The sequence below is a fragment of the Leucopleurus acutus genome (assembly GCF_964270905.1).
Source record: "Leucopleurus acutus genome assembly, chromosome: 20".
Taxonomy (NCBI): Eukaryota; Metazoa; Chordata; class Mammalia; order Artiodactyla; family Delphinidae; genus Leucopleurus; species Leucopleurus acutus.
The window spans coordinates 41,820,846-41,834,286 of NC_139162.1; the positions used below are offsets into that span (position 1 = coordinate 41,820,846).

Sequence of the window (13,441 nt, forward strand, 5' to 3'; positions counted from 1 at the left end):
AGTTTAATTAAAATGAAATTTTTCTGTTTTTTTCTTGATTTTTCATTTCCTGAAACTTTAAAAAAGAAATGAAAAGCAAAGGCTTTTCTCTGGTTTTGTTGTGAAGAAAGCCAGGTTCAGATAAGGACAGTCTGACTTACTTAAGGACCCGTGTGGGAGGGAGGTGGTCGCTTTCCCATGTTTTCCTGGGGAGTGTGTTCCTCCCTCATGTGGTTGGTGCTGGTGGCCAGGAGCCAAGTGGGCAGCACAGTACCAGGATCCTGGCAGGTGGCCTCAGCCTCTCGGGGTAGATGCCACCAAAGTGTCTGAGAAAAGCACTGGACCAAGAGTGGAAGACTACGCCCACACCCTGGGTCACACAAGCTCCAGGTCTTTGCACTGCAGCCCTGGGTCCCTGCTCTGAGGCTGCCTCATCTGCCCAGATGAGACCTTTAGAAAAAGTAGAGTGCAGAGGTTTTTTTCTATTATCAAAGTAACATCGTAGAAAAATCAGAACAATTGTAAAAGGAGAAAGAAGGAAGAAAATCATTTCTACTTCTACCTGCCGGGGTTGACAACCCTTGCTCTTTTGTTATAATTCCCATGCGGTCATTTTCTAGCATTGAGTCTGCCCCCGGACAAGACGTGACTTTTTTTTTTTTAAGTGTTTTTTGAAAAATTAATTAATTAATCTATTTTTGGCTGTGTTGGGTCTTCGTTGCTGCGCGCGGGCTTTCTCTAGTTGCGGTGAGTGGGGGCTCCTCTTCGTTGCCGTGCGCGGGCTTCTCATTGCGGTGGCATCTCTTGTTGTGGAGCACGGGCTCTGGGTGCACGGGCTTCAGTAGTTGTGGCTCGTCAGGCTCTAGAGCTCAGGCTCAGTAGTTGTGGCGCACGGGCTTAGTTGCTCCGCGGCATGTGGGATCTTCCGGGACCAGGGATCGAACCTGTGTCCCCGCTTTGGCAGGCGGATTCTCAACCACTGCACCACCAGGGGAGTCCCAAGAGGTGACATTTTGTTCTTTGGTATTTCACTGGCATTATGACAGGTGTTTCCCTCACGTGCTTCTATATTTTGTGTACCTACCCCTAACAGCTGCATCTTAATTAATCCTGGGCACATTCTATAATTTATGGACCGTTTCTCTGTTGTTGACGGTGAAGTGGGGTGGCCAGGAGGCCCCTACAAAGGCAGAAGACACAGATCATTCCGGGAGGCGGAGCCAGGAAGACCCTAAGCGAGGCCGCGAGGATGGGGCCGCCGGTTTCACACACTTGGCCATGTTTCTGTGGCTAACCGTATTGGGCGTTGAGCGGAAGCAGCGAGATCTCCGGGCTCAGGAAGGGCGCGTGGGTCCCAAGGTGCGGGCGCGGGCGCGTGGCGCCACCGTTCGTGGCCAGGCCGGGCTCCGAGATGGCCTCCCAGCCCCCGGGCGCCCCCAGCTCCGCAAAAGCCCTGGACCAGGACGGGAAGACAGCGCTCCGGAGAAGTAACGTGCAGCTGTCCTCGCTCCGCATCCGCGACGGTGCGCATCGGCCCCGCAAGCTGCCCTGGGTAGCCCTGGTCAGGGCCTGCGGCCGCTTCAAGCTCTTGCTCTTGGAGGCGCGGCGGGGCCGGCTGCTGTCCTCGCTTAACCCCCTGGCCGTGGGCAATGACTTGCCACCGCCGAAGAAGCACTGGATGCCTGAGAAGGCAGCGTTCTGGGGCGACCAGGAACCCCTCTCCAAGGTCAGAACCGCCCCCAGGGGGAGAGGGTGTGGCTTGTTCCCAACAGGTGCGGAGAGCTCAAGAGCCGGCAAGGGGGCCTGGGAGGGAGTCACCTGGCTTGCTAGGCCTGGGCCCAGCCCCCTGCCCCAGGCACACCTAGTGGGCAGAGTGGCTGTCGGGGGGCGGGGGCAGCTGGAGGAGAGGCTGGGTGGCCCAGGGAAACCATCCTGGGGGAGGGGAACCCTACCCAACCCAGACCCTGTGGGCTCCGGCTGAGCCTCCCAAATGTCCCCATGGTGACACTCCCAAGTGCATGCCCGGGGTCAGTGAGGGAGCCCTGTCACCCATGAAACAGCACTAGAAGCAACAGAGAACTTAGAAGAATAATAATACAGAAACAAAACCCCCAAAACACTACTTAGTATTCTAAATGATATTTGAGAGACAATGCATTGATGAAAAGAAGGCCGGTGGCTGGGAAGAAGAAATAATCTGTGAACAGAGAGAAGTCTTGGGGATGAAAAAGAGGATTTCCAAACGAAGATCCTCCATGGAGGCTTTCAAATCAGAGCAGAGAACTGGAACAGAAAATTAGACAACAAGCTCATGGGAGAGAAAAAATATAAAGGAACAATAATTATGAGAGAAAAGAGAAGAGGAAGGCAGGGGAGATGCAGAAGAGCCAGTAAATGTATGAGGTGGGGTGGGGGGAGGGGGCAGGAGGAGGAAAGAAATGCAGAAGGGAACAGTGAAACGTCCCTGGGCCGAAGAAAGACTGGAGCGCTCATGTGGAAAGACATAGTCAAGGCTTCCCTGGTGGCGCAGTGGTTGAGAGTCTGCCTGCCGATGCAGGCGACGCGGGTTCGTGCCCCGATCCGGGAAGATCCCACATGCCGCGGAACGGCTGGGCGCGTGAGCCATGGCCGCTGAGCCTGCGCGTCCGGAGCCTGTGCTCCGCAACGGGAGAGGTCACAGCAGTGAGAGGCCCGCGTACCGCAAAAAAAAAAAAAAAAAAAAAAAAAAAAAAAAAAAAAGAAAAGACGTAGTCAAGTTCACTGCAAGATTGGAGGGAAATAAAACCTACAAGTGGTGAATGCCTGCACTGCAAGGATAGGAGCAAGGCTGTCCCTTTTCCAATGCAGATGGAAAAGCCTGCGATCAGACTGAGATGGAGGCTTCTCCAGCTGTCAGAGGACCTCAGAGCTGAGTCCACAACTGGGCCTGTCGAATGGCTGACTGTCTCGGCCAGGCCACCACAGGGGTGCATTGGGGTCTCCATGCGGAAGTCTGTTGGAAGAGAAAGCAGTGTGTGCCAGTGCTTTCCTTGCTTTTATCTGTGACAGTTATTCTGATTTTTAAGTAAAATTAAAGGAGAGCATAGGAGTTGTATTTTATTTCTGTTCTCCATAGAATACCCCCAAGATCCAAATTCAGTAGATAAAAAAGGTTTGTGGGCATTTTTTGTTTTTACAATTAAGTTTCTCCCCACGGACATAGCGTGTTCTCTATGTGGTTGCCAAGGGGGAGGGAGGGTGGGGGAGGGATGGATTTGGGATTATATATAGAAATGAATCACTTTGCTGTACACCAGAAACTAACACTGTAAATCAACTATACTTCAATAAAATAAATTTTTAAAAAGAGTCTCCCTAGCACCCCCCCCCAACTACCCTCCTTCCCTCTATGGAGGCAACAAATGTTTCTAGTTTCCTCTGCCTCCTTACAGAGATATTTTATGCACATACCAGCACATACATGTATATTCTGACCCCTCCGTTTTTTTACATAAATAGAAGCATACCTTAGACCTCTTCTGCACCTAGTTTTTAAACTTTTTTAAAATTTATTTTAGAGATCTTTCCATATTTAAAAAATATATATATTTATTTATTTTGGCTGCACGGGGTTTTAGTTGCGGCATGCAGGATCTTAGTTGTGGTAGGCATGCGGGATCTAGTTCCCCCGACCAGGGATCGAACCTGAACCCAGGCCACCTACATTGGGAGCGCGGAGTCTTACCCACTGGACCACCAGGGAAGTCTCGAGGTCTCTCCATATTAGTAAGGAAACAGCTTCCTTGTTCTTTTTTTGTGGAGAGTATTCCATTGGCTGGCTGCCCCCTGATGGATTTAACCAGTCTTGGGTGCATGCACGTTCAGGTGGCTTAAGATTTTTTTTGGCCTGGGGTTTTTATGATCCATTAGGTTTACAGAAGTTGAGAAGTTATATAAAGCTCTGGGATAAAAGTATTCTTTTCTGTGGTGGACTGGCCGAGACAGCCATTCGACAGGCCCAGTATATAGAGAAAAGTATACCTAAAGTATTCTCTGCCTGGCCAAACTGTTGGTCCCTGACAAAGCCAACAAAAGGACATTTTCTTCAGAGCTGCAAAAACTCAGAAAGGATGCCTCTCTTTGAGGAAAAAGTTACTCAAGGGAATACTGTGGCAAACAACAAAAAAGTCAGAATTAAGAACTGGAGTAAGAAAAAGCAGTTTAGAATAAACAGGGGAGCAGTGACTGAAAACAGTACACCTTGGAAGTGTTTATACAGCAAGGTTAATGCAGTTGTTTAGCTCAGTGAAAACGTTAACAAATTATCTTTTGAAGTGAAGGTTCACAATGCAAGAATAATAATGTTCCAGGTGCTTTCATCCAACAATCTGAGATGGTTTGCTAAAGAACATTCTCAAGGATAATTCTTCATTCTTGGCCTTTAAACAAGGCACATTCACACATGGATGTGTCACAAATTTTAAAAATAATTGGCTCAAAACCTCTCCTTGGCTCCCTGGCACATTTAAGAGGAAGTCAGGAGATCTGACCATGACCTTCCAAGCCATTTCGGCTCTACCTCATCTCTCTCCTCTTCCATCTGACTTGCTGACGTTCAAGCCGTCTGTCCGGCCTCCGGTGTCGTCGTTTTGTCCCCCTCCCCCAGAGGGGGCGGGTGTCTCTCCCTGCCCTCGGTCTAAAGCAGCGCTCACCTGGCTCTGGCCCTAACCTGGCATCGCGTGCCGCCTGTGCAGTGGCTGCCCCATCTCCCACCCTGGCCCCTGGGAGCAGGAGCCCGCCAAGCGCACTCCTGGTCTGGGGTCTTTTCTCCCCGGTTCCTGCTGCACCGCGGCACCGCGATCAAGGCCCGGCCAGGGAGGCGCAGGCAGATTTGTAGAACATATTTGTGGGACGCTACATATACCTAAAAAAGAGCTCACATTTTTTGCTTTTACAAACATCGGACTGTCTTCTATATGCTAGTTTCGTTAGGGCCTCGGACAATGTACCTAGAGTACAAGAGTGTGGAACTTCTCTGCGTGCCTCCTGGGGCTCCCTCTCCATAATGCACTCCAAAAGTACTCTGCCCAGAAAGGTCCGGAAGGGGGTGGAGGGATTTCCCCGCTCTTGCTGTTTTCCCATACCAAAGTTCTGTTTTTGTGATGAGAAAAAGAACGAAGTCCCGAAAGCTTTGCCTCGACGCAGAGACAGCTGCAGAGCAGGGAACTGAGGGTCGGCTGTCTCGACCCCAAGGCGCAGGCTTTGGTGGTGGAGCCTGGAGCAGACCACTGACCGGGTCTCGTCCTGTGCCCCGCAATCGGCCTGGGCTGCTGGCAACCTGCAGTCCAGGCCCCGCCCCCACTCCCTGACCCGCCCCCCGCCCCGCGCCTGCCAGGCCCCGCCCCCTGACCCGCCCCCCGCCCCCCGCCCGCCGCCTGGCTCGGTTTGCCTGCGCCTCCTGGCGGCCCAACCCCGACCTGGCGCCTCGCATCTCGTCTGCTGGCGGCCCAGTTCCTGTGCCACCTCTCCCAGCTACCCAGAGCCGAAGGGCCGTCTCACTCCCGCCTTCCCACAGCCCCGTGTTCCCCACAACCCCGAAACCGCTCCCCTACCCTAGACCCCCGCCTCCCCTCATCCCTGCACCTCGGACTTTACTCGCCTCTCCCCAACCTTGTCCCCCCATACTGGCGGCAGAGCCTCAGATCCCTCCTCCCAGAACCGTCAACGTAAAGAAAAATGCACAGTGTAGAGTTACCAGTTCACTTTTATTCCTGGACCTTACTGCAGACTGTAGCATGGGAGACAACCTCTTGGATAGTTCTGAGGGACGGCTCCAGAGAGGTAAGGGAGGAGCCAGGGTGTATGAACATTTTGCTGGGAAAAACATGCAGTCAAGCATAGAAAGCTTACTGTTGATCACAAAGAACAGACATCTCAAGTTAATGATTTTAGTGCTTTTCTGTGTATGGGAAGAAGATGGAAAAACTGGGATCATTTAAATGTTCCTTAAATACGCGTCTTAACCATGTAGGAGCTGGTGCATCCAAAGCACAGAATGCTTCCTGTTTTTCTCTTGTCTTGAATCCCCTCAGGTGCACTGTCTGTGGGCCACTGCAGTGGCTAATGGCTTGGTCTTTGTAGAACTGGAAGAGCAGGCAACATTTTTATTCTTTGCAGTACCCCTACATCCTGGACACCTCCCTACCCCCTGTGCTGATATTAGTAGTTTGTGTTCTCTCTCTTTTTTTCTTAGCCTGGCTAGAGGCTTATCAATTTTATTGATCTTTTTAAAGAGTCAGCTTTTGTATTAATTGATTTTCTCTATTGATTTCCTGTTTCCAATTTCACTGAGTTATGCTGCAATTCCTAGTATTTTTTTTCTCCTACTTCTTTTGGATTTAATTTGCTCTTCTTTTTCTGTTTTCTTAAGGTGGAAGTTTATATGATTGATTTTAGATTTTCCTTCTTTCTTCATGTATGCATTCAATGCTATAAATTTCCCTTTAAGCACTACTTTCACTGCATCCCACAAAGTTTGGTAAGTTGTATTTTCATTTTTGTCTAGTTCAAAATATGTTAAAACTTTAAAATTTTTATTTATTTATTTTTGGCTGCATTGGATCTTCGTTGCGGTGCACGGGCTTCTCTCATTGCGGTGGCTTCTCTTGTTGCAGAGCCAGGCTCTAGGTGCGCGGGCTTCAGTAGTTGCAGAGCGCAGGCTCAGTAGTTGTGGCTCACTGGCTCTGGAGCGCAGGCTCAGTAGTTGTGGCGCACGGGCTTAGTTGCTCCACGGCACGTGGGATCTTCCGGGACCAGGGCTTGAATCTGTGCCCCCTGCATTAGCAGGCAGATTCTTAACAAGTGGTGCCACCAGGGAAGTCCCAAAATACGTTAAAACTTCTCTTGAGATTTCTTCTTTGGCCCATGTGTCATTTAGAAGTGTTAGTCTCCATGTATTTTGGTATATCCCAACCATCTTTCTGTTATTGAGTTCTCGTTTAATTCCATTGTATTCTGAGAGCAGGCATTGTATGATTTCTGTTCTTTAGAATTTGTTAAGGTGTGTTTTATGGCCTAGAACATGGTCTATATTGGTGAATATTCCATATGAGTTTGAGGAGAACATGTATTCTGCTATTGTTGAATGAAGCAGTCCATAAATGTTTATTATATCCAGTTGATTGATATTGTTGAATTCCTCTGTATTCTTACTAATTTTATGCCTGTTGGATCTGTCCATTTCTCATACAGAGGTGCTGAAATCTCCAGCTATGATAGTGGACTCATCAATTTCTCTTTGCAAGTTTAGTAGTTTTTGCCTCACATAGTTTGATGCTCTGGTGTTCTGCACATGCACATTAAGGATTACCATATCTTCTTGGAGAATTGACCTTTTTATCATTATGTAATGTTCCTCTTTAGCCCTGATAAATTTTCTTGCTGTGAAGTCTGCTCTGTCTGAAATTTTTGATAGTGTTAGTATGGTATATTTTTCTTCATCCATTTACTTTTAATCTATATGTGTCTTTATATCTAAAGTGGGTTTCTTGTAGACAGCATATTGTTGGGTCTTGTTTTTTGATCCACTCTGACAGTCTCTGTCTATTAATTGGTGCATTTAGACCATTCAAAGCAATTGTTGATATAGTTAGATTAATAACTACCATATTTGTCACTGTTTTTTATTTGTTGCCCTTGTTTTTTTATTTTTTTTGGCCGTGCCACGCGGCTTGCACAATCTTAGTTCCCTGACCAGGGATTGAACCCATGCCCCCTGCATTGGAAGCACAGAGTCTTAACTGCTGGACCTCCAGGGAAGTCCCTGCCCTTTGCAGTTTTAATTGAGTATTTTATGTGATTTCATTTTCTCTCCTTTCTTAGCATATCAGATGTACCTCTTTTTTACTTTTTAAAGTGGTTGCCCTAGAGTTTGCATTTATAGTTTACATTTATAGTTAATTCAAGTCTACTTTCAATAGCCCTATACCACTTAATGGGTAGTGTGGGTACCTTAAAGTAACAAAATATTTCTAATTCCTCCCTCTTGACCCTTTCATTGCTGTCATTTATTTCATATATACATATATATGTAGTTGCTATTATTATTTTGAACAAACTATTATCTGTTAGATCAATTAGGAATAAGAACAATTAAAATATTTCTTTTACCTTCACTTTTCTCTTTTTTTGATGCTCTTCCTTTCTTTATGAAGATCTGAGTTTCTGACCTATGTCATTTTCCTCCTCTCTAAAGAACTTTTAACGTTTCTCTCAAGGGGGATCTACTGGTAACAAGTTTCCTCAGTTTTTGTTTGTCTGAGGAAGTCTTTATTTCTCCTTTACTTTTGAAGGACAATTTTGCAGGATACAAATTTCTAGGTTGGTGATTTTTTTCTCTCAATACTTAAAATATTTCAGTCTATTCTTTTAAAAATATTTATTTATTTATTTTTGGCTGTGTTGGGTCTCCGTTGCTGCGTGCAGCGAGCAGGGGCTACTCTTCGTTGCGGTGCACAGGCTTCTCATTGCGGTGGCTTCTCCTGTTGCGGAGCACGGGCCTTAGGTGCGCAGGCTTCAATAGTTGTGGCACGTGGGCTCAGCTGTTGTGGCGCACAGGCTCAGCCGTTGTGGCACACGGGCCTAGTTGCTCCGCGGCATGTGGGATCGTCCCAGACCAGGGCTTGAACCCGTGTCCCCTGCATTTGCAGGCAGACTCTCAACCACTGTGCCACCAAGGAAGTCCCCAGTCTCTTCTTACTTGCATGGTTTCTGAGGAGAAGCTGGATGTCAGGCTTATCCTTGCGCCTCTATAGGTAAGGTGTTTTTTCCTCTGGCTTCTTTCAGCATTTTTTATCTTTGATTTTCTGTAGCTTTAAAATGATATGCGTAGGTGTAGTTATTATTATTTTTTTTTTTTTCATTTATCCTGTTTGGTGTTCTCGGAGCTTCCTTGATCTATGGTTTAGTGTTTGAAATTAATTTGGGGTAAATTCTCAATCATTATTGCTTCAAATTTTTTTTTCTGTTCCTTTCTCTCTTCTTCTGGTATTCTTGTTATGCATATGTTACACCTTCTGTAGTTGTTCCACGGTTGTTGGATATTCTGTTCTGTTTTTTCTTTTTTCCTCAGTCTTTTTTCTGTTTGCTTTTCAGTTTTGGAGGCTTCTATTGAGATATCCTCAAGCTCAGAGATTCTTTCCTCAGCCATTTTTAGTCTAATAATAAGCCCATCCAGGATGTTCTTCATTTCTGTTATGGTGTTTCTGATCTGTAACATTTCTTTTTGGTTCTTTCTTAGAATTTTCATCTCTCTGCTAACATTGCCCACGTGTTCTTGCATAACTGTCTACTTTATTCATTAGAGCCCTTAACATATAATCACAGTTGTTTTAAATTCCTGGTCTGATGCTGCCAACATCTGTACCATATGAGTCTGGTCTTGATGTTATATTTGTGCTGACCCTTCAAACTGTGTTATCTGCCTCTTAGTATTTCTTGTAATTTTTTTTTTTTTTGATGGGCAGACATGATGTACTAGGTAAAAGGAACTGCTATAAATAAGCTTTTAATAATGTGGTCGCAAGGTGTGGGGTGTGGAGAAGCGTTCTACAATCCTATGATTAGGTCTTTTAGTGAGCCTGTGCCTCTGTATTGTAAACTTCACATGTACTGTTTAGTCTGCAACCCTCAGCCCTCGCTTTCATGTGGAATAGGATGGCTAGAGGGGGCTGGCGCTGGGTGTTTCCCTTTCCCCAGGACAGTTAGTCTCCGAGAAAATCCAAGCAGGTTCGGCTCTGGTTAGTTTCTCCTGAGGGCAGAGCTTAAGAAGAACAGGATGCTGTGGCATATTTCGGGATGGTTCCTTTTCCCTTTCCCTGCTGGAAGCATGAGGGGACTTCTCTCCAGCTCTCGCTGTGAGGATTAGGACTGTTCCTGGAGGTAACACTCACAGAAGTGTGGGGAACCCAGTAACGCAGCTCTCAGAGTTGTCCACACTGAGCCTTCAGCCATTTGTCAATGACAGTTCAGGTTTCCCTATCCTGCCGTTGGTGCCCACGGAGGTTGCTGCTCCTGGATTTCTGCTCTGGTAACTTGGAATTCTTTGTATTTGCCTGTCTATCTCTCCAATTTGGCGGGCAGCCATTCGCCTTGTGACCTCACTTCTCTTACGGATCTAAGAAGAGTTGTTGATTTTTCAGTTTGTTCTGCTTTTTCCTTGTTGTGACGATGGAGCGGTGACTTCCAAGCTTCTCACATGCCATAGCAGAAGAAGTCCTTCATTTCTTTTTTATTGCCTCGTAATATTCTATTGTGTGGATATACCTCATTTTATTTATTCATTCATCAGTGGATGGTCATGTTTGGATTGTTTCCAGTTCATCTTTTCAATTTTTAAAAAATTGAAGTGTAGTTGATTTACAGTGTTGTATTAGTTTCTGGAGTAGAGCAAAGTGATTCAGTATATATATATATATATTCTGAATATATGTTATATATATTCTTGTTCAGATTCTTTTCCATTAGAGTTTATTACAAGATGTTGAATATAGTTCCCTGTGCTATACCATAGGTCCTTGCTGTTTATTTTATATATAGTAATGTGTATCTGCTAATCCCAAACTCCTAATTTATCCCTCCCCTCCTTTTCATCTTTGGTAACCAGAAGTTTGTTTTCTATGTCTGTGAGTCTGTTTCTGTTTTGTAAATAAGTTCATTTGTATCTCTTTTTTTTTTACATTCCACATATAAGTAATATCATATGATATTTGTCATTCTCTGTCTGACTTACTTCACTTAGTATGATGATCTTTAGGTTCATCCATGTTGCTGCAAAAGGCATTATTTCATTCTTTTTTATGGCTGAGTAATATTCCATTGTATATTTATACCACATCTTCTTTATTCATTCATCTGTCACTGGACACTTAGGTTGATATCATGCCTTGGCTATTGTAAATAATGCTGCTATGAACACTGTGGTGCATGTATCTTTTCGAGTTAGAGTTTTCATCTTTTCTGGATATATGCCTGGGAGTGGGATGGCTGGATCATATGGCAGCTCTATTTTTAGTTTTTTGAGGAACATCCATACTGTTCTCCATAGTGGCTGCACCAATTTACATTCCCACCAACACTGGAGGAGTGTTCACTTTGCTCCACGCCCTCTCCAGCACTTATTATTTGTAGATTGTTTGATGATGGCCATTCTGACTGGTATGAAGTGATACCTCATTGTAGTTTTGATTTGCATTTCTCTAATAGTTAGCGATGTTGAGCATCTTTTCATGTGCCTGTTGGCCATCTGTATGTCTTCTTTGGAGAAATGTCTGTTTAGGTCTTCTGCCCCTTTTCTTTCTTTTTTTTTTTTTTTTTGCAGTATGCGGGCCTCTCACTGCTGTGGCCTCTCCCGCTGCGGAGCACAGCCTCCAGATGCGCAGGCCCAGCAGCCATGGCTCACAGGCCCAGCTGCTCCGCGGCATGTGGGATCTTCCCAGACTGGGGCACGAACCCGTGTCCCCTGCATCGGCAGGCGGACTCTCAACCACTGCGCCATCAGGGAAGCCCCTGCCCCTTTTCTTGATTGGGCTGTTTGTTTTGTTTTTGTTGTTGAGTCCTGTGAGCTGTTTGTATATTTTGGAAATTAAGCTCTTGTCAATTGCAGCTTCATTTGCAAATATTTTCTCCTACTCCATAGGTTGTCTTTTCATTTTGTTTATGGTTTTCTTTGCTGCATAAAAGCTTATAAGTTTGGTTAGGTCCTATTTGGTTATTTTTGCTTTTACTTCTTTTGCCTTGGGAGTCTGACCTAAGAAAACATTGCTATGATTTACATCAGAGAATGTTTTGCCTATGTTCTCTTCTATGAGTTTTATGCTGTCATGTCTTATATTTAAGTCTTTAAGCCATTTTGAGTTTATTTTTTGTGTATGGTGTGAGAGGGAGTGGTCTAACTTCATTGTTTTACATGTAGCTGTCCAGCTTCCCCAAGCTACTTGCTGAAGAGAATGTTTTTTCTCCATTGTATATTCTTGCCTCCTTTGTTGAAGATTAATTGACCATAGGTGTGTGGTGTTTCCAATTTTTGATTATTATGAATAATATTTCTATGAATGCCCATGTTCAAGTTTTTATGTGGACATTTGGTTTCATTTTTCTTAGGTAAAAACCTAGGAGTAAAGTTGCTGGATCATAAGTTAACACGTATGTTTAAATTTTGAGGAATTGCTGAACTATTTTCCAAAGTGGCTGCACGATTTTACATTCACACCAGCCCTATATGAGAGTTCCGATTTCTCTTGTTATTGTCTGATTTTTTGTTTTTGTTTTGTTTTGTTTTGTTTTTGCGGTACATGGACCTCTCACTGTTGTGGCCTCTGCCGCTGCGGAGCACAGGCTCTGGACGCGCAGGCTCAGCAGCCATGGCTCACGGGCCCAGCCATTCCGTGGCATGTGGGATCTTCCCGGACCGGGGCACGAACCTGTGTCCCCTGCATTCGCAGGTGGACTCTCAACCACTGCGCCACCAGGGAGGCCCTATTGTTTGATTTTTTGATTACAGACATTCAACTAGGTATGAAGTGGTAGCTCAATATGTTTCTTTGTTTGTTTGGTTTGTTCTGTTTTTTATATTTAGGTGCTATAATCGAATGTCTTTTCTTCCCCAGTTTTATCGAGGTATAATTGACATACGGCACTGCATAAGCTTAAGGTGTACAACATAATGTTTTGACTTACATACATCATGAAATGATTACCGTAATAGGTTTAGTGAACATCCATCATCTCATATAGATACAACCTGAAAGAGATAGATAATATTTTTTTCCTTGTGATGAGAACTTTTAGGATTTACTCTCTTTACACAATATGGTTTTGATTTACATTTCCCTAATGGCTTAAGATGTTGAGCACGTTTCCAAGTGCTTATAGATTATTGTCATATCTTTTTTGGAGAAAGGCCTATTCAAATCATTTGCCTATTTTAAAATTGGATTGTTTGTTTCTTTATTGTTGAGTTTTAAGTGTGTTTTACGTATTCTAGACACAAGTCCCTTACCTGGTATATGATTTTCAAAAATGTTCTTCCATCGTATGGGTTGTTTTTCACTTTCTTGATGGTGTCTTTTGAAGCACAAAAGTTTTTTATTTTGATAATGTCCAGTTTATCATTGTTGTTGTTGTTGCGGCTGCTGCTTGTGCTTTTGTTGTCATATCTAAGAAACCGCTGACTAATGCAAATTCACAAAGGTTTACACCCATGTTTTCTTCTAAGAAGCTTGGAATTTTAGCTCTCACATTTAGGTCTTTGATCCATTTTGAGTTAATGTTTGTATATGGTACGAGGTAAGGGTCCAACTTCATTCTTTTGCATGTGGATATTCACTCGTCCCAGCACAATTTGTCGAAAAGATTTTTCTTTCCCTTTTTAATTATCTTGGCACACTTGTTGAAAATCAGGTGACCAAAAATATGAGTGCTTATT

General features: G+C 44.7%; 1 protein-coding gene across 1 annotated transcript in view; it reads left to right on the plus strand.

Moving 5' to 3' along the window:
• Nucleotides 1-1,390: 1,390 nt before the first annotated feature.
• The window catches only part of WDR88 (WD repeat domain 88), a gene marked incomplete at both ends in the record, with an annotated part of 38,985 nt that continues 26,934 nt past the window's right edge, over nucleotides 1,391-13,441 (plus strand). The window contains one exon of the mRNA XM_082861883.1: nucleotides 1,391-1,705. Within this exon, the coding sequence (XP_082718009.1) occupies nucleotides 1,391-1,705 (315 nt within the window). The remainder of the gene's footprint in view (nucleotides 1,706-13,441) is intronic.